Raw genomic sequence first — 18766 nt, forward strand, 5'->3', positions numbered from 1 at the left:
TTTTTTTTTTTTTTTTTTTTTTGCTGTACGCGGGCCTCTCACTGTTGTGGCCTCTCCCATTGTGGAGCACAGGCTCCGGACACGCAGGCTCAGCGGCTGTGGCTCACGGGCCCAGCAGCTCCACGGCATGTGGGATCTTCCCAGACCGGGGCACGAAACCATGTCCCCTGCATCGGACTCTCAACCACTGCACCACCAGGGAAGCCCCAATTTCCCTTTTAAATGAGCTTGGGAATTGGCTTGGAAATGTCTCCGCTGTAGAAAATAGCCAGGACACTTGTTACACGGGTGGCCTGTTTCGAGCTGGTTTTATCCTAGCATTTAACTCTATCCATTGGCATGTGTTACAGGTTTGCATGAGGTGACTGTTACAGGTCAGTTAAGATTTCTTTCTGCTTCTTGACCCCCACTGACCAGCATCTCATGTTGGAATGACTCCTCCTAAGGTGGGGTCAGTTGGAAGCTACCTCCCTGACCTACCCTTTCTGCTTTCTGAAGGTGTAGTGATTGACTGACCCCTCAGTTCTTCTAGTCACCTCCCTTCAGCTGGGTATTCTGTTTCCTCAGACATTTCTCCTTGGACACTTAAAAAATGTCCCTAATTATCCACCTTCAAGCTCAAGTCAGCCACATGCTAGGAGCAAGAACATTAAAAGGGCTTGGTCCACCATCAGGAGAAGCTAGGGCATTCCAAAGGGTCCACTTTTAGAGAATGTGCCAACCTACTGTGCCCCACCCCGACAGGCACACAAGGGCAGGTGTGTACACACACACATGTACACACACCACAGCCAGTATATGTCCTCAGAATGGTTACCTTCATGGTAAAACTTCATGGTAAACCAAATGAAGGTAATGCCGTTTTCCTTGAATTTTCTGCTCACATTTTGATTGGGAAATGGGAGGTTTCTAAATGCATTAAAGCATACACAAGTGCATATATTAAAAGGGATCTGATCCAAGCATCCCTTAAATTTTCTCTGAAAGGGTGGAGCTTTACCTCTACATGGCCAAAATGATATGGACTCTCAACACGAGAGGCATGGTTGAACTTGGTGGACCTAACCAAGTACAGGAATGTTCTCGATCCAGCTTCAGTGTCAGCATGACTTGGTGATTGAGGCTTACTGGTTTGAAGCCTTAGAAACTTTAGGTAAGTTAAACCCAGACACCGAGATCCTCGTGGAGAAAAGTGGCAAAAATGGATGCCTGTGCACACAGTTGCAGGATACAGTGTCTTTCCTAAATCCCTGTGCAATCTTCCCCACCATTTCCCACACTCACATCTCCTCATCACTTTATGATAAAAAGGGACTGCGTCAGCTCAGATGACAGCTTCAACTTCACCAACAAAGATGCAGAGCCTCTGAGGCCAAGCTTGCTGCCTGGTCCAACCCCAAAACCATAGGAGTGAGTTTCACACTCAAGCTAAGCGTGGGACTTGATGGATTGAGCAAATGTAATTTTGTCCTTAAGTGATTGATACCACTTTATTACAAGCCATTTTGTACCAAAGTTCTAAGAAAAAGGTCAGCCTCAGAATGAAAAGGGGTCTGATCTTTAAATGAAAAAACATAATTTTCTCAAATATCTGATTTTATTTTATAGTTGTTGCATTGTTGAACACAATCTGCAGTTAGGGTCAGAATTCCCAGGCCAGTAGATTTTTTAAACCATACCACAGGAGTAAACCTTAACAGAAGTGAAATCTAAAACTATATAGATAAATACAGTATATTACAGAAGGTTAAATACATCACCTCTGTTTACTTACAACTATAAAAAGATACATTATACCAATTATAAATAATGTAGCATTTCATATTAAAGGCATTATTGTACAATGAAAGAATAAGAACCCTCTAATGTATTATTATCAAGGTTAGTGTTTATAGTTACTTGAGATAAAATCCTGAAAATTCAGTGTATGAAGTCAAATCCTGATTTAACAAGTGACTGATAGTCTAAGTGATGTGTTAACTGATTGAGAGAAGGTGAATTGCATAGTGCATATTTCCAACAAGAATGATAACCTCACTTCACCTAAGACTTTCTCTATACATACACTGGTTTTGACACTGACCTCCTTTTTATTACTGCCGCCCCAATTTAATTCTCAAACATAACTTAATTCTCAAACGTAAGCACCGTTAGAAAAGTACTAGTTAGTAATAGTAAAAGTATCTGAATAACACAATTTCAGTTTGGTTTTGTTCTTTTAAAGCTATATGGGAACACTTTCAGTTTTCCAAGTTAAAACTTGGAATTGCACATCCTTTGGATACACAAAGAGGAAAAGAAAAATTCACAACCTGTTATTGCTGTGCTCAGGCCACTGTAGTAGCAGACCCAGTTCCTCCATGAAGTCCAGATGTTATTTGTTAGTCAATCACTAATTAATATCAAAATAGGACTTTGAAAAACCAGGGCTGTATTATAACAGCAGTCTTTTCAGTTGTGTATGTCTTACTAAAGTGTTGATACCCCAACTGGAGTAAAGGAAAACTACATAGGCAAGTGGTAGAAATGCATAATTGGGAAAAGCAAATTATGGCTCTAATTTGTAAAATGTGGGACTTAATGATCCTAGGATTTGCTATACTGTTGTAGTGTTAGAGCACTGGGTCTTTAGCAGCGATGGTGACACTAGCGACATTTCCTGCCTAAGAAAGTGCCTTGGTTAAGATAGACAATGACATAGCATTAGATAAGCTCTTTGGGCTGTTGATTTGGTCACATTCCAAAGGCAGTATTGGTTTTAAGCTGAGTCCCACTGTCAATGTCAAGATACAGTCCTTGAAGACCGTTCACACTGAAGGCCTTCAGGACCCTTCCATGGTACGTGCTTCCCCAAAGTTCCCCACATCTGATACTCCCAACCTTGTTTTTATTTTTTTTTTTAAACTTACTGCTATTCCTTCCCACTGAATGGTAGGAGGGGCTTGTTCTGTGGGCAGGTAACCCTGAGGAACCCGCAGGTACAGAGCCCTGTTTGCAGAACACGCAGGGATTTTTTTTTCCAAATTCTTACTGGAGTCAGAGTCAACAAAGCAGTTTTAAGCTACTGCTCGATACTTCAAATACCACTTCCTGTTGACAACACCCTGAACCTCCTCACTGTCCCCGGGATCTGGTGGAAAGTGGAAAACAGAAATGGCCACTAGTCCCATCCCCAAGCAGGACTACAATTTCACACACAACATTTTGGTCAATAAAACAGGAGTGTGAGAGGAAAATAAAAATCGTTCAAATCCAGTAGATTTAAAGTCTCCAGAAGAAAGCATCCCAGGAAGGTCAGAATGTAGGTTTCTCTTCAGCAAGTTAGATCTGCCACATTCAGCTGTCAGATGTTTGAGGAAGGAGCCTGCCTTTCCTTCAGGGGTCCTTGTCGTCGAGTTTGATGGTGACAGTTTTCACTTCTGTGTATTCAGCCAGCGCATATTCACCTCTGTGATCACAGAAAAGAGGGAGATATAACATGGGCAGGCACTTAGCCATTCTGTGTGAACCGAGTTCTAATGCTTCACAGGCTAGTACTCTGTTGGGCAGTCTGGAGTCTGTGCAAAGGTCAGAATGTGAGGACTTAATAGAGTCTAAGGACTGTAAGACCATTAGTAAGTTTAAGTACCTGGATATGTAACTGAAGGTTAAATGTCAAGTTTTGTGTGTGTGTGATGCTTCTGAAATATTCAGAAGGACTAAGGGTTTGCCTTCAAAGGATGAAGGGGATTTAAAACAAAGTGGTAAATCCCTGGGTGGAGCTGCTTGAAGAGACAGAAGAGGCAGAGGCCCGAAGCTATTGACCGGTTATGTGGCCAGAGCATCCATGATGGGCAGGGACATAGAGGACCTGGAGCTGGGGACCAGCTGTAAGAAGAGTGAGGCCAGTATGGAGCGGTGAGGGGCGCGTACGTTAGCAGAGTGGACACGAGGGAGTCCACAGCCTCTGAGTCCATTTTTCTGGTATACATCCTTTCCTTAAGTCTTGCAGAGCCCAGTGACCCATCTCAGGCATCATGAGTTATGCTTAGGGCAGATCCCCTCCCCAGAACCGAGAGGTGGCTTTGGATCGATTTAAAAGCCTCTACAAGACTTGCTCTGCCATTATGTAAATAAGAATGTGCACCTGTTTAGGAAAAGAGGCCGCCATGGAGGCTCTGTAGCTACAAACACTTGAGACAGAATCCCATCTCATCCCTTAGACCAGAGCTTCTCAAAGTGTGGCCCCCAGACCAGCAGAACCAGCCTCACCTCAGAACTTGCTCGAAATGCAGAGACTCAGGTCCCCCAGACCTACTGTGGTAGGCAGAATAATGCCCCCCTCAAGGCGTTCACATCCTAATTCTCTGAACCTTTGAAAATATTAGGTTATATGACAAAGGGGAATTAGGGTTGCAGATGGAATTAAAATTGCTAATTAGCTGACTCGTGTCAGATTTTTATCCTTCAGAACCGTGAGATAATACATTAATGTTGTTTAAGCCACTAATTTTGTGGTTATTTATTGTAGCAGCAATAGAAAATTAATACACCTACTGAACCTAGGGGTGGGGCCCAGAAATCTGTGCCTTAACAGCCAGGGGATTCACAAGCCATGGGATTCTGAGGTAGCTCAAGTTGGATAATTACTGGCTTGGATCTATGCAGTTTAGGCAAGTTCTTTTGCCTTCCCTGAGCCTCAATATCATGATCTGTAAAATGGGAATACCATCACCTCCCTATAGTTATAATGATTAGAGTTGATTCAAATAGAGCAAATTTACCTACTATGTGCTAGGTAAAAAGTAAATGGTAGAAAGTAATATTATTATTTTATTGTTAATATGTCATTGAGTTCTTTGGTAGTGTCCTAAAATGAAGTTCAAGAATGATACATGATAATGGGTGAATTATTTTGTAATTTTTTCTAAACATAACAAAATATAAAAGCCATATACAGAATGCTAAATTCAACTTTTGCAGAGCAGAAAACTCCATTAAAAACCCAAAGGCAAATTATAAACTAGAAAAAAATTACATTTCCAATACTATGTGAGAAACAGAGTGCTGTTTTCCTTTAATACACAAAAAGCTCTTACAAACCAATTAAAAAAAAAACAAATGGAAAAATCAACAAAAGACATGAATAGTCAGTTTGCAGAAGAAAAATAAAGATTACCAGAAAGTGTTAATAAGGTGCTCAACCCCTTACAATGAAAGGAATGCAAACCAAGAGTGGGAGCCCATTTTTCATGTGCTGGATTACCCAATTTTGGGAATTTATTCTGAGAACAATTCCCCACAAGTGCATAAAGATTTATGCACAAGGAAGAACATCAGCATGGTCTGTAGCAGAAAAACCCCTTGGAAATAACTCAAAAGTCCATCATAGGAGACCACCAATAAAAAGAAGGATAAGTTATCCAAAACCCATTATTAAGAGCAAAAAGTATTTTCCTCCCAAGTCATTTGAAAACAGAAAAAAAATACATGTTTACATCCATTGTATGTATAGAAAATGTACAATAACCTTTAAAAATGAGCACATCATATTGTACTGTAAAAATTCAAAGCAGTTAATGATTTCTCAACTGCATAAAGAAAAGAAAAGCAAACCAAGTGATAAAATCATGCTGAATTAGCACATAACTAGTAAGTCCAATATGAAATCACTCCTGTAAGATTAAGTGCATGAATCACCTCATTCTTTTTATTCCTGCAGTCACTGCCCTAGTTCAAGTTCTTGTCATTCTTATTTGACCCCCTGTGGCCCTTCCTAAATGGTTTCTCACCCAGTTGTGACCGCCTTGGCGCTCACTCATCCATAAGCTCAGCCTTTCTCCTACTGGACCTCACCAGAATGTTGGGGGCATTGGCACTGCTGTTTATAGAGTTCACTGCTGTGTGCTCAGAGCCTAGCACATGACTGGGGCATCAAAGGTGCTCAGTAAATATATGCCAGTGAACAAATGAACAAGTGAATAAAATGAATAAAATGGATGATGGGACAGTGGTTACCTCTAACAAATGGGATTGAGGGTCAGGGGAGGGAGACCTTGACTTCCCACGTGTCTCTACATTGTGGATTTTTTTTGTTACTATATTGCAAAGCAAAACAAAGAACTAAGAAAAGTGTCCAGGAGGAAGAGAAATTGCAGGCTTCATCCCAAGACCTGTACAGGGAGAGATCCCAGAGGGGCCCGTGGGTGGGCGGCAGATAGCCAGCCCCACCCAGGCGGCCGGGGATGGGGAAAACCATGGAATCCACCGCATAGTGCTCCAGCATAAAAAAGGGGAACTTATTGCAACGTGAAGACATTAATTAGAGACAACTGAAAACGGAAATTGGTTTTCAAGCCAGTTTCCAGTCTCCTTGTGAATTATGTTAAAGTACTTTATCAAAAGCTTTGGGAAAATATATGCCAAGGGTAGAAAAAACAGACATCCACAAAAGTCCCAACTGTGGCTAACCGGCAGGATGATACAGGAACTGAGTGCAGCGGATACTCCCCTGCCCTGTTCTGCAGTGGGCAGGAGGTGCCACCGGGGATGGGGAGGGACACGCAGGTGAGAAAAGCAGTGAGGGAATAGTGGGTGTGAGTCAGCTGCCTAGAAGTCAGGTGGGCCCCATACACCCTTCCTGCATCCAAGGACATCTGCTTTGGGGACTGAAGTTCTTGCTGTGGGAGGAGGCTGTGCCTGGCCTCTGCAAGGAGGGCCTTGTGGGGTTCTGGGTCCCCCAGCTGTCACAACCTGACTGGTTGAAGCAGCAGAGCGAGGAGACAAATGACCCTGTGTACCCTGGCTGGCTTCATCCCAGGTGGCTCACAGAGGTGACCCCTGCTGAGCAAGGCCCTGTGGTGTGGTGGGTTTAAAAGTTCAATCCCAACTCTGTCACTTACTGGTAGTGTGACCTGGGGAAGGCACAGGATCTCTCTGGGCATCCCTGAGTTTCCTCATCCAAAAACAGGGGTAGCAGTAGTACCTACCTGCAGTAGACTGAACATGTGTGTCCCCCTGAAATTCAAATGTTGAAGCCCTAATCCTTAATGTGAAGAAATTAGGAGGTGAGGCCTCTAGGAGGTGATTAGGTCAAGAGGGTGGAGCCCTCATGAATGAGATTAGTGTCCTTATAAAGGAGACCCCAGAGAACACTTTCCTCCCTTCCACTCCACAGGGACACAGAGAGAACACGGCTGCCTGTGAACCAGGAAGAGGGTCCTCAACAGACACCTGGATATTGAACCTCCAGAAGTGGAGAAATAAATGTTTGTTGTTTAAGCCACCCAGTCTACTGTATTCTGTCCCAGCAGCCTGAATGGATTCAGATTATCCCAGGGACTGTTGTAAGGACGGCGTGCCTTAACATGTGCAAGGCTCTCAGATAGAGGTCGGCAGAGTCCATGCTCAGCAAATGTCAGCTGTGGCCAGTGCTATTGGTGGGCCCTAGAGGTGATGCGGGTAATCCCAGCCCAGGTCTCATGTCCCTGGTGGACAGGTGAGTGTGAAGAGGTAATGATCAGAGGCTCACAGAACACAACACAACCAAGCCATTCAGCAGAGGGAACAAGGTTTCTGTAAAGGGTCTTCATGGCCAAGAATTTACTGAGGTTCTGGAAGGGGAAACCAATTTTAGGAATTAGGGGGACACAAATGGACACACTCTACTCAGACGTTCAGATGGCTCTGCTGTATTGCCACGAGTCAGGATGAATGAGAAAGAAGGACTGAGAAGGGGGAAGGGCCCCCAATACCCTGGAGACTGGTCAAGAGCATTTGCTCAGGGATGGAAGCCAGCCCCGTTCATTCCTTCATACATCTTGATTAAGAATCTGGAAGGGTAGCTGCGCAACAGCCCCACTAAGGCCCAAGCCAAGGGGAAGCATCTGAGTGCTCCTACTGGAAGATGTACAAATAAGTACGAAGTGATGCATCTGTATATAAATAATACAAACTGTTTAAATAAGAGGAAGAGCTTGGAGTCCTTTGAGATGTTCCAGGAATGACCCTGTGTGTTGTCACAGATGGTTTCCCTGGGAAGATTGATCCTACAAGCTATTTATCCACAAAGGCTAATAAAACCCCAATGACCACCAAGAAAGATGTGGGAGAGAAGGCAGCATCTGGCTGGAAACCACAGCGTGCCCACCCCCAGAACACTCCATCCAGCTCTAGGCCTGGGCCTTTTATCTTGGGCCAGACACAGAAGATCCATCCATTAGTCTAGGTCTATGGAGCAGAGCCTCCCAAAGGGCAAGACAGAAGGGCACCATGAAGGAGTGTGCGGTGGGTTTGACAGAGGCTCGGAGGCCCAGCATGTTGCAGTATCCCTCTGAAGAGGCACTGAGGAGGAGCCAGAGTCACCCACGCTCTGTCCCTGGGAACTTGCTTGTGGGCAGAAGGGCCACAGCCTGACCTGGGAGAGAGCCCATCCTCCCTGCTGAGGGCCAGGGTTTGAGTGAGTAATGACATCCTGCGTCTGCTGGAAAGTGCACTTCCCAGCTCTGCCTTGTCCTGCAGTGAGCCTAGGTCAAGTACCTACTGAACATCTCCACATGGGATGGGTGCTGGGGAGGACACATATGCTGAGGCTGGGGGTTGGTCCTGGGGTGGCGTGAGGATGAGGGTAGGGAAGGGCAGGAAGAGGAGAGAAGATGGGGGATACGGCCCAGCCCAGGGGGAAAGCACAGCACAGGGGAGAGCTCAGTGGACTAGAGGGCGGGCCACCATTCACCATACACTGCAGATCTAGTGTATCTTTTATCGGCTCTGCTGACAGGCATGGAGTGACAGAAACACTTACAGTTCTCTGCCGTTCCCCGACATTTTAAAGCCACCAAATGGAGCCTGTGCATAGATGGCATTGTAGCAGTTGATCCTGGAGAGAGAATAAAGAGAAGCTCAGGGTTGCTCAGGGTCACCAGGAGAGGACCCAGCTGGACCTCAGGTGTTGCAGCTACTAGGCACTTGGTGTAGAGCGTCACCTAAAGGATGACTTTTTGTCAAGGTTTTAATCATGAAAACACTGTTTTTGATCTCTGCCTTCTTGCTCTTACCACCAGAAACTAAAATTTGAATATTCTGAAGTATAAAGCTTCTCACTGGGGTAGGAGGGGAATGACAAAGGGAGAGAAAGGGAGAGGAAAATTATGGCGAAGGGAATAAGAATTAGCTCTGAAATGAGACAGGCCTGACCTCAAAGTTCTCCTGCTTCTTGGCCTCCAATTCATATTTATCTTCTAATATTATCTTTAAAATGGGGATAGTGTAATCAGCAGAATTATTGGTGAAACAGATACTTTCATCCATACTTTGCACAAGAGCATGTGCTGCTCTTAGAATAAAAAATAAGGGATGGCCCAACACGGTGGTCAAGAGCATGGGCATCAGAGCTGGACAGTTGGTCCTGAGCTCTGCTCTGCCACGTACTAGCTGTGTGACCTTGGGCAAGTCACGCGGTCTCTCTGTCTCTTGATTTCCTGATGTGTGAAATGGGGGTGATAACACTATCCCTCTCAGAAGGTGGTCATGAGGATGAAGCAAAGTGCTTAGACAGTGCTTGGCACATAATGTACGACTAAAAGCTCTCTGTTAACAGAAGGGTAAGGAAGCCAGCTGGCCGGCAGCTCAGGGGGACCAAGCACTCATGCTCTACTCACCAGACAGTTCCAGACTCTAATGCGGAAGCCAGCTTCAGTGCTTTGTCGAGGTTTTTTGTGAACACAGCTGCTGTTAGTCCGTATTCAAGGCTATTTGCTCTTTTTATCACTTCTTCGATATTTTTGAACTTCAGTATTGGCTGCACCGGTCCAAAAATCTATGATTAATTGGAAGAATGGCAGTGAGAGGCTGCTGGAATGAAGCATGTATGCCCTGATCAGGCACTTCCTTCATTTATGCTTTTTTCAAACACCCACAGTGCTCACACGCACGAAGAGGATAACTGAAGGAGAGAGTCCAAACATCTTTTTAGCTGTGTGATGGTTGAAATCTGAAGGGAAAGACTGAATTAAACAAAAATAAAAAATAACAACCAAAATAATACGTTGGGTCGAAGCTCTCTCAATGTGGTCAGGGCTTCTAGAAGCCCCAGCTTCAAGCTTTGGAGGAGCCCCTGCATGGTGGGATGCACTGAAGACAAAACCTTGGAAGTCATTCTTGGAAAGTTATTGTGAAGGGTGTTTGCAGGCACAGACTGCAGGCCCTGGTCTCTTGGTGCTACATTTTCTATCAATGAAGATGACCTAAAATGTTTCCCTAATAACTCCCAGGGGAGGGAATGAGGCAGTGTTCCTCACCATCTACAACATAGCAAAGGAAAGGAAAGAGCTACAGGCTGAACATTTAAAGGTGATTTTGAAAGGAGCTTGTAACTGATTCAATGTTCAGCACCATAGCCCAGCAGGACAGGGTCAGCCTGCTGAAATACCTGCCCTGGTTCCCACGGAGCTTGTCATAGAGAGGTTTAAAGAGCTGAGTCTCATGCCATCAGGGTACAGTTAGTAATGCATAAAAATCTCAAGGAGAAAGTGTATAAAAGGCTCGAACCAGGAAGACTTCGGCAGTGATTCACTCTTTCATGTGCCCCAAAAGGCCACATTCCGGGGTCCAAGCACCTGGGACTCAGGTGGGAACCAGTTGTAACTAGCTTAACAGTGGCACTGAAAGACACAGTTAGAATTACACTCTTATTGGGGGTCATCTTAATTTCCACCATTTCTAAGGATGCCCATGATGGAAAACTTCAAAGAGACTTCTAGCCAGGACATGTTTTTGGAATGAACACTTGTCATATAAGTTCGATCTGGGGGAACTGAAGGCAGCTTTGGGCCCTGAATCCACGGCTCAATTCCTGACAAAATGCACAGGTTGCAATGGCCCTCCACCCTAGGCTAACCTGAGGACATGTTAGAAGACAGAAGAGGGACTGTTGTTCCCTGGAGACGATGAGCAATGCGTGGAACTGGGGGCTAGGACAAACTCTACACAGGGCTCAGGGGTCCCAGGAGCAGGACGGCTTCCCAAAGGACCCCTAAGGAGAGGGAAAAGGCCACAGGAAAAAGGAAAACTGCCCCTTCACAAAGATTTCTGGGATCCCTGGGCCCTGGAGAAGACTCCGGTTTGAAAGGCCCAGCCCCCTTCCCCACTCCCCTGGGCTCAGCACAGGGCCCCACGGGACATGGTCTTTCCTGCAGCCCCAGTACCTCCTCTTTGGCGATCCGCATGGTGTCGGTAACTTCTGAGAAGACAGTGGGTTTGATGAAGAGCCCCCTGTCTTCCATGGCCGAGCCCCCATATTCCAGCTTGGCTCCCTCCTTCTTTCCGCTCTCAATCAGATCGAGGATTTTGTTGAACTGCTTCTGGTCAATCTGTAAAACAGTGAGAGGTAAGCCTGGCTTCCTTCTGGGAGGTGACTACCAACTTATGTGTCCAACGGCCTCCTATGTGATCACTGTCCTACCCATCATGTTTTGGCCAAGAAAAAATTCATGGACCAGATGTTCCCTGTATGCAAATATTCCTCCGGTGCACAAATCTGGGCTCTTTGGAGCAGGGGAGAGATGGGCTTTTCTCATCCTCTCCAGGTGTAGGTTTATTCATACGCCCTCCATGCTGTTAAGCAAATCCGTGGGTGAAACAAGATCTGAAGTAGTCAAATTCTTTGTTCTAATTCTTGCATCCTTCTAGGGTTGCCAGATTTAGCAAATAAAACCACAGGATGCCCAATTAAATTTGAATTCCTAAAAAGCAATGAATGATTTTTAAAGTATAAGCATATCCCAAACAATACTTGGGAAACACTTACACTAAAAATGTATTCACTGTTTATTTGAACTGGGTGCCATGTATTCTAACTGGCCACCCTGCACCCTGCTCCTAGGGCACCAACAGTTATTGGAATTCTCCATCCAGAGTGCAGAGAAGTGAGAAGTAAAGCTGACCACCTTACTCATCACCCCTGGACACAGAGTAGAGGCTCAAGGTGAGGTAGAGGGGCTGCTCCTGGTTGATGGGGAGCCAGCTCATCAGAAGGGCTCCAACTCCTGTCACCTTGCTTAGGGGTCTCCTGGGCTGGGGTGTACCCTGGACCACCAGCCTAACACCCAGCTTGTGGATGCTGTATTCGACCGGCTGGCAAAGGGCACCTCTCTGGGAGACTCAAGGGGGGGAAGTGCTCTTCCCACTGAAAATGATCCCTCTTCCCAAATCCGTGGGAACCCTGTTCTTGACCCTGACCCTGTTGCAGATCCCCTCCCTCTGGCTGGGAGAGACAGAGCTTTGTTAGATAGGTTTGCTGTAGCTGTGACTTTCAGATAAAAAAGTGGTTTAATTTAAGCAAATTTGAATAAAAAAATAAGCAAACCTAATGGTGCATTTGGATGACTGTCTGTCCCTGAGGAGTAGGCTGGCTTTCTTGGAAGGGGTGGGCACAAACCATGCAAGCCCCTTGACCAGTCATCTTATGAAGCGTGGATCCAGTGTTAAAACACCAAGTTGGATCCAGACCTCACACTTTGTACCAGGATAGATTCCAGGTAGATCAAAGACAATCATGAAAGATGAAGTCATAAAAAGTTTTCAAATTCTCTCATGTGGGAGAATGCCTCCATAAGTTTGGAGTGCTGATGGCCTTTCTATGGCTTGAAATCCAGAAGCCAAAAGAAAAGATTAATAAATTTGAGTACGTAAAAAAAAAAGAAGGCAAAAACAGCATAAGCAAAGTCAAAGGGCAAAACAACAAACTGGAAAAAATTGACAAGTCATATCATAGAAATAGCGCTAGTATGTAAAGAATTCTCTCTAGTATGTAAAGAATTCTTAGAAGTGAAAAAAAATGATCAGCAGTACAAGAGAAAAATATGCAAAGCACATGCACAGTTAATAGAAAAGGAAATATAAATGGCCTTTAAACATGGTAAGATGTTCTACCTTACTCATTATAAGAGATATATGTACATTAAAAACAAATGAGATATCATTGTTAACTATCAGATGGGCAAAACTCCATACATATTCTGTTAGTAAGGCTGGAGAAACAGGCAAGCTCATACAACGTTGGCAGGAACGTAAGTTGGTTCATTCTTTTGGAAGGTAATTTGGCAATGCTTGTAGAAATCATAAATGTGCTCTCACTTGGGCAATCCATCCTGTGGATTTCCTTGTGTATATGTGGAATGACATACTCTGTGGCACCGTGCGTGACCGCACACACCCACATACTCATCAGTACATGTTACTTGAATTCTGTTGGATTCATACAGTGGAAGTCTATGTACATATAAAAAAGAACAAGGCAGGTTCCCATGGTTTGGTATGATATGGAAAGCTCTTCAAGTTTCTTGTTAGGCGACAAAAATCAAGGTGCAAAACAATACTGTGTATAGATATTTTGAGTAAAAACAAGGGAAACCAGAATTCATATTACATTCTTGTATACATACTCAATTTTGTTTGTATATACAGAAATTCTGGAGAATTTTCTTCTAAGAACTAAGAACACAGGATACCCATGGACGGAAGGGTAAAAACCATGCCAATGAAGGAAGCTTTTTCACTACTGACCTTTATATGTCTTTTGGGTTTTGACCGTGTGTAAGTACTGCCACCTAAAAAGTAACTCAAACTGCAGCAGATCTCATAATATCTCAAGGTTCCCTCAACTTTTCTCTGGGAAGTCTTAACCAAGTCTTGGGTTAAAAGTGCCAGGATTGCTCTCTCCTCCTCCTTGGAGACCAAGAGGCTTGTGGGGCTTCATCAAACTACAGACCCTCAGCGGCCACTGACCATGTTCTGCCTCCAAGACCGTCTGTCCTGAAGCCAGTGGAGGCCCCATGGAAACTTTACCGTCCAGACTCAACTCTTCCTGGCAAGTCCGTGTGAATGTGTTGTTTAAATCTAATAATCCTCCATGAATGTCAGCTGGTGCCTCACAGTGCGAGAGAAGAACCTGCTGGGAAGTGAAGGCTGCACCAGGGCACAGCACCAAAGACGGAGAAACAGGGCCCCGTGGACGGCCAAGGCTGTGAGTGGCTCTGCCGGAGAGGAGAGGACAGAGAGGATGCAGGACCCTGCCCCCCACCAGGTGGCCTGCATGAGTCTGTGCATATCTTTGCTCAGTTGCCAAACAAACCTGAATAATTTTGGAGTGTTCTGGCTGCCTGCAGTGGACACCTATCTGGTCAGCTAGCTGTTTTACAGGCATGAGACAGACAGAACTATTTAGACAGCTGTAAATCCTCTTGGAGTAAAGCCTTATTAACGTAGATGAAAAAGCACTTTGGCAGAAAAAAAAACCCCAACAACATCCTAAAATAATATGCTGAGGTTAGATGGCTTAAGTGAGTTTTCAAAAGGACTTTCAGCAGCAGCATCAAAAGCACTGATGAAATCAACACCACTGTGCTGTCTTGGAAGAGATTTCTATATCTGGCTTCAAAAGTCAAGCCTGAAGCCTTGGAAAGAGACTTATGAATAATGATGGGGTAAAAGGGATTCCTTAGAATGGGATCAGCTCACATATTTCCCATGGATTCTGGGTTAGCTTTACAATCACAGCAGATTTGATAATGTGGCCATGTGTGTATTCATACCTGAAATCCAACCAAGGCCGATGGACAACTTTGTGTCACTGGCTGCTGGGTTTGGGGTTGAGGCCTGACAGGAAGCGGAGTGTTGGCCACAAGTGGAGATGTTTCTCTCCACCAGGGTCATGTGGCTCCAGAGCCACAGAGCATGTGGGATGGGGCAAGGCAGGGGTGGGCACTGTAGCCAGAAACACACCTTTTCCACATGGTCCTCCCCTATCCCCAGCCAAGATGGTTAAGCAAGACCTAATTGATGTGGCTTGAAGTCATGCACAGACATTTGCTGCCACTTAGATCAGGGAGCCTGCCATTTAATGCCCCCCTGCCCTTAAAAAATAAAAACTTATTAAGTGCCTTGAAATTTTCATAATATTCATCAATTACTCCATTTTCCAGATGAGGAAACTGAGGTTTGGAAGGAGCTTGTGGCTTTCACAAAATCACAGAGCCAAACTTGCCCTCAGATCCATGGCTTCCCGTGTAAACACGTGGTGCCAATGCAGTGGGTAAGTAGCCAGCTCCCAGGACACACACAAATTGGTTGAGTCCTGACATGTGATTTGAAATTTCCTGGCTGGAGCAGGACTTTGGCTACAAGCAAAGTAGGCTGCTGTTGAACTCCATTTTAATAATGCATGGGATGGTCAGGCTGCCCTCTTTTAAATATTTATCCATCTGCCGCACTGCATACTTAGTAAGAAAGTGATACAGGACCTGCCCTCTTAAAGAGGTTATTAAACCTCGTGGTTATGATCATTTTCATCCTGTCATTAGCTTCAAAACCCAGGTCTCCAGAGACGTGTTCCTACTGCCTGGAGATGTATCCCCATCCTCCGAGCCCTTTCCAGTGGGATTCTTTGGTTTCTGATGGTCACTTTGTCCTATAATGCACATGGGCTCAAGGGCCTCCAGGCTGAGGCCTCTGGCTCCAGCTGCTGCCTCCACCTGTACTCTGCTGCATTTCAGCCAGGGTTACAACTCGCTTCTGCAGAGAGGCCAGCCAGGCAAGACAGCCTCTGCCTGAGGCTCTCTCCTGGGGACCCTGGTGGCTCAGAGAAGGGTTGGTCCTTTGCCTGGAGGGTGCAATCACATGGACTTATGAACTGGGAATGCCTCCCTTCTACCAAGGCCTAGAGCTCAGCATTATCTGCTGCAAAGAGCAGAGCTCTGTGTGTCCAGCCCCATTTCATAACACTACCAAGACCTGATGGGATTGAACTGTTGATCAGCATCTGAACAAAAGCCTCAAGTGGCTGGGCAAGTGGGTAAGGGAGTCCCCTGGAGTCACAGAGCACCAGAGCTGTACAGGGTCAGGGCCAGAGGCCTGCCTGGTTCAGTCCCCAGACCTGCACCTCAAGATCTGACACGTCAGTAGGTTACCTGGGGCCCCTGTTCGGTCCTGATGTCGAAGGGGTCTCCAATGGGCCGTTTCTTGGCGAACTCCACGCTCCGCCTGACAAACTCGTCATAGACCTGCTCCTCCACAAATACCCTGGAGGCGGCCGTGCAGCACTGGCCTTGGTTGAAGAACACTCCCTGATGGGCGCACTCCACTGCCAAGTCCACTGGAGAGAGGGGGCGGCGAGGGAAGAGGAAGCGATTAAGTTGTTAAGGCCGGACTGGCGACAGCTGCAACTCTAATTGCCCACATGAGAAAACAGGCCCCGGGATGGCTACGTTTCAGAAATTAATTTTGCTCAGCACTTCCCAAACAGAGAGCATGGGAAAGGGGATTTTTTGATCCGTGGAGTTTGGGGTTAAATAGGTCCCCTGACTGCAGGACTTAGTGTCTTTACCGCACTAATGAACACAGAGACTTGTCACATCCTCACCTCACTTGCCCATGACCTCACTTGCTCACATGACCCTTATCAAACCAACCCTCAGACAGGAGTCCTGTGTTTTAGCTGTAGTTTTCCTCATTGGGAGGGAAAGAGGGTGAACTGAGGTGCAGAAGGGGTACCCAGATATGGAGGCACAAGAATGCAAAACAGGAGTCTGGCTCTTTGGAACTCCAAATGTGGGTCACAGTGGGGCAATACCCAGAACTGTTCCGTGTGGCTCCAGAGACCACTAGCAACACTGATGATGCTTCCATTAGGGAGCACCAAACCAGGCAAAAAATGAGCAGTCCACCTTCACACCCAGCCTCCCTTTCTTTCCTTGGGGCTTGTTTCCTCACCCAGTCCTCTCTCCAATTGAAAGCCAGCTTCAAGGAGTAGAACTGAAACCAGTTATTTACACCTTGGCGAGAAGTTGTGCTAGGGTCATTTTTCTCAGGGATATTTGCAGTTCCAAACTTATCTGAGTGTGGAGTGGAAGGCTTTGTACTCCATGAAAGGAATTCCTGGCACCAGTGGGCAGGTGGGGGAGGCTGTTCTTTAAGGCAAAGGTGTTTTAGTGTACTTGGGAAGTCACACCAAAAATCTGGCAGCGGACCATGTCAGCAGGTCGATGAATGTCTGATATGGCCCTTCCTTCCCTCTTCTGGACATGACAACCAAGAAGAGTGTCTATTTTAATATTATGTCATGAGACACAAACTGCCCCCAAGCTGCTGGGCAGGGTGGCTTTCCCAGGGAAGAGGTAGTGAAGGGAGAGACAGCACCCAGGCCAGCAGGGTATCTTTAAGGGTCACCTGCCACTGGCCTCTGTTTTGTCAGATCTGAGACAAAGAAGGAAGAAACATCTCAAGTCTTTGAGAGCCTGAAAGCATCATAGGAAGTACCGACTTGGAGGGTAGAATGATGAATGCTTGTGGGGGGAGCACATGCCCTTCTCCTCCTCCTCTTGGCCTTCCCCCTCTCCCCCGATACAGGGGGCTCTGGAGAAGAACCCCAGCCCGCCTGTCATGGCCCCAGCTCTGCAAGGGCAGGGAAGGCAAACTCATGAAGGGCAGAAACAGGTGGCCTCTCTGGCTACCACATGAAACATGTCCTCCTCCAACGCAGCTTTCTACCAGCAGTAAAGCTGGCGTTTGGATCTCCATCTGCCTATTATTTATGGAGGGATAACCTGAGGTGGAGAAACATCCCCACTGTGTGTGTGCTTGTCTTTCTCAATTGGTTCTGATTTGGGCAAGGAAGTGAGGAGAGATTTACGGGTCCCATAAAGTCCCAGCAATGCCTGGAAGGGGAGAGACTCACGGTTGGCATCAGCACACACGATGCAGGGGTTTTTCCCACCAAGCTCCAGTGTCACCCTCTTCAGGTTGCTATGGGAGGCGGCTTCTTTAACCAGCTTTCCAACCTTCAGGATAAAAACCAGACCACATTAAGCCTCAGACACAGCTGGATGTGGCCCACACATTCTGGACAAGCCTGGAGGCATGAGCGTGGCATGGCCTGGGCTGCGGCCTCCCTACCCAGGCACCCTGGGCCTTGATGCTGCCCCCTCACTCCCCTGGCCTCTCCCAGCATTTTCTCTCAGATCAGACCTTGACACGGCTGGAATCCCGGATCTGAGTTGCTCCACGTACTGGGGTGGACGGGGAGCCTTCGAAGGCTCAGTGACTTGCCCACAGCCACACAGCTGGCCAGTGGTGGAGCTGGCTGTCACCTGTCCTGGTGCCTGCCCTCCCAGCAGCAGGCTGGTCCAGATAAGGGACAAAGGGGAGGTGGGTCTGTGTGGTCCTTTGGTATAATCTGAGGGAACCTCTGAGAATTAGGGAAATCGGGGAGTTAACCTTTAGGATGGGAAACCCACCCTAAGACTGAGGGCCCCCAGCGGGTAGGGAGAGAATTGCTTCCCTATGAAGTAATGGGAGGACCACTCAACAAACTGCGATGTCCAACCTCCCGCATGTACCTACCATCCCCTGCACCACTAGAGATGGGCTTGGCCCAGTACACAGCAGTGACTTGTCTTGGGCCGGGTGCCACCAACTTCTGAGTTGGAAGACTCTCAGAGACCAGTGTGCACACAGGGGCCTAGCGCCGGACAGCCAGCAGGAGGCAGAGCTAGGCTCTTTCAGGGCTGAGGCTATTTCCTTAATAAAACTAAGGTGAGAGTGCATTTTTTTTTTAATGGTTTTTTTTTTTTTTTTGATTTTAGATACCATATATATGTGTTAGCGTACGGTGTTTGTTTTTCTCTTTCTGAATTATTTCACTCACTCTGTATGACAGACTCGAGGTCCATCCTTCTCACTATAAAAAAATGAATTTCATTCCTTTTTATGGCTGGGTAAAATTCCCTTGTTT

General features: G+C 46.2%; 1 protein-coding gene across 1 annotated transcript in view; it reads right to left on the reverse strand.

The window, feature by feature from the left end:
- Nucleotides 1-3375: 3375 nt before the first annotated feature.
- The window catches only part of ALDH1A3 (aldehyde dehydrogenase 1 family member A3), a 34847-nt gene continuing 19456 nt past the window's right edge, over nt 3376-18766 (reverse strand). Inside the window, exons 8-13 of the mRNA XM_007446138.1 lie at nt 17711-17813; nt 15945-16129; nt 11184-11348; nt 9639-9796; nt 8783-8857; nt 3376-3448 (exon numbers count right to left, since the gene is read on the reverse strand). Of these exons, the coding sequence (XP_007446200.1) occupies nt 3376-3448; nt 8783-8857; nt 9639-9796; nt 11184-11348; nt 15945-16129; nt 17711-17813 (759 nt within the window). The remainder of the gene's footprint in view (nt 3449-8782; nt 8858-9638; nt 9797-11183; nt 11349-15944; nt 16130-17710; nt 17814-18766) is intronic.

Source organism: Lipotes vexillifer, unplaced genomic scaffold (assembly GCF_000442215.2).
Source record: "Lipotes vexillifer unplaced genomic scaffold, Lipotes_vexillifer_v1.1 scaffold1080, whole genome shotgun sequence".
NCBI lineage: Eukaryota > Metazoa > Chordata > Mammalia > Artiodactyla > Lipotidae > Lipotes > Lipotes vexillifer.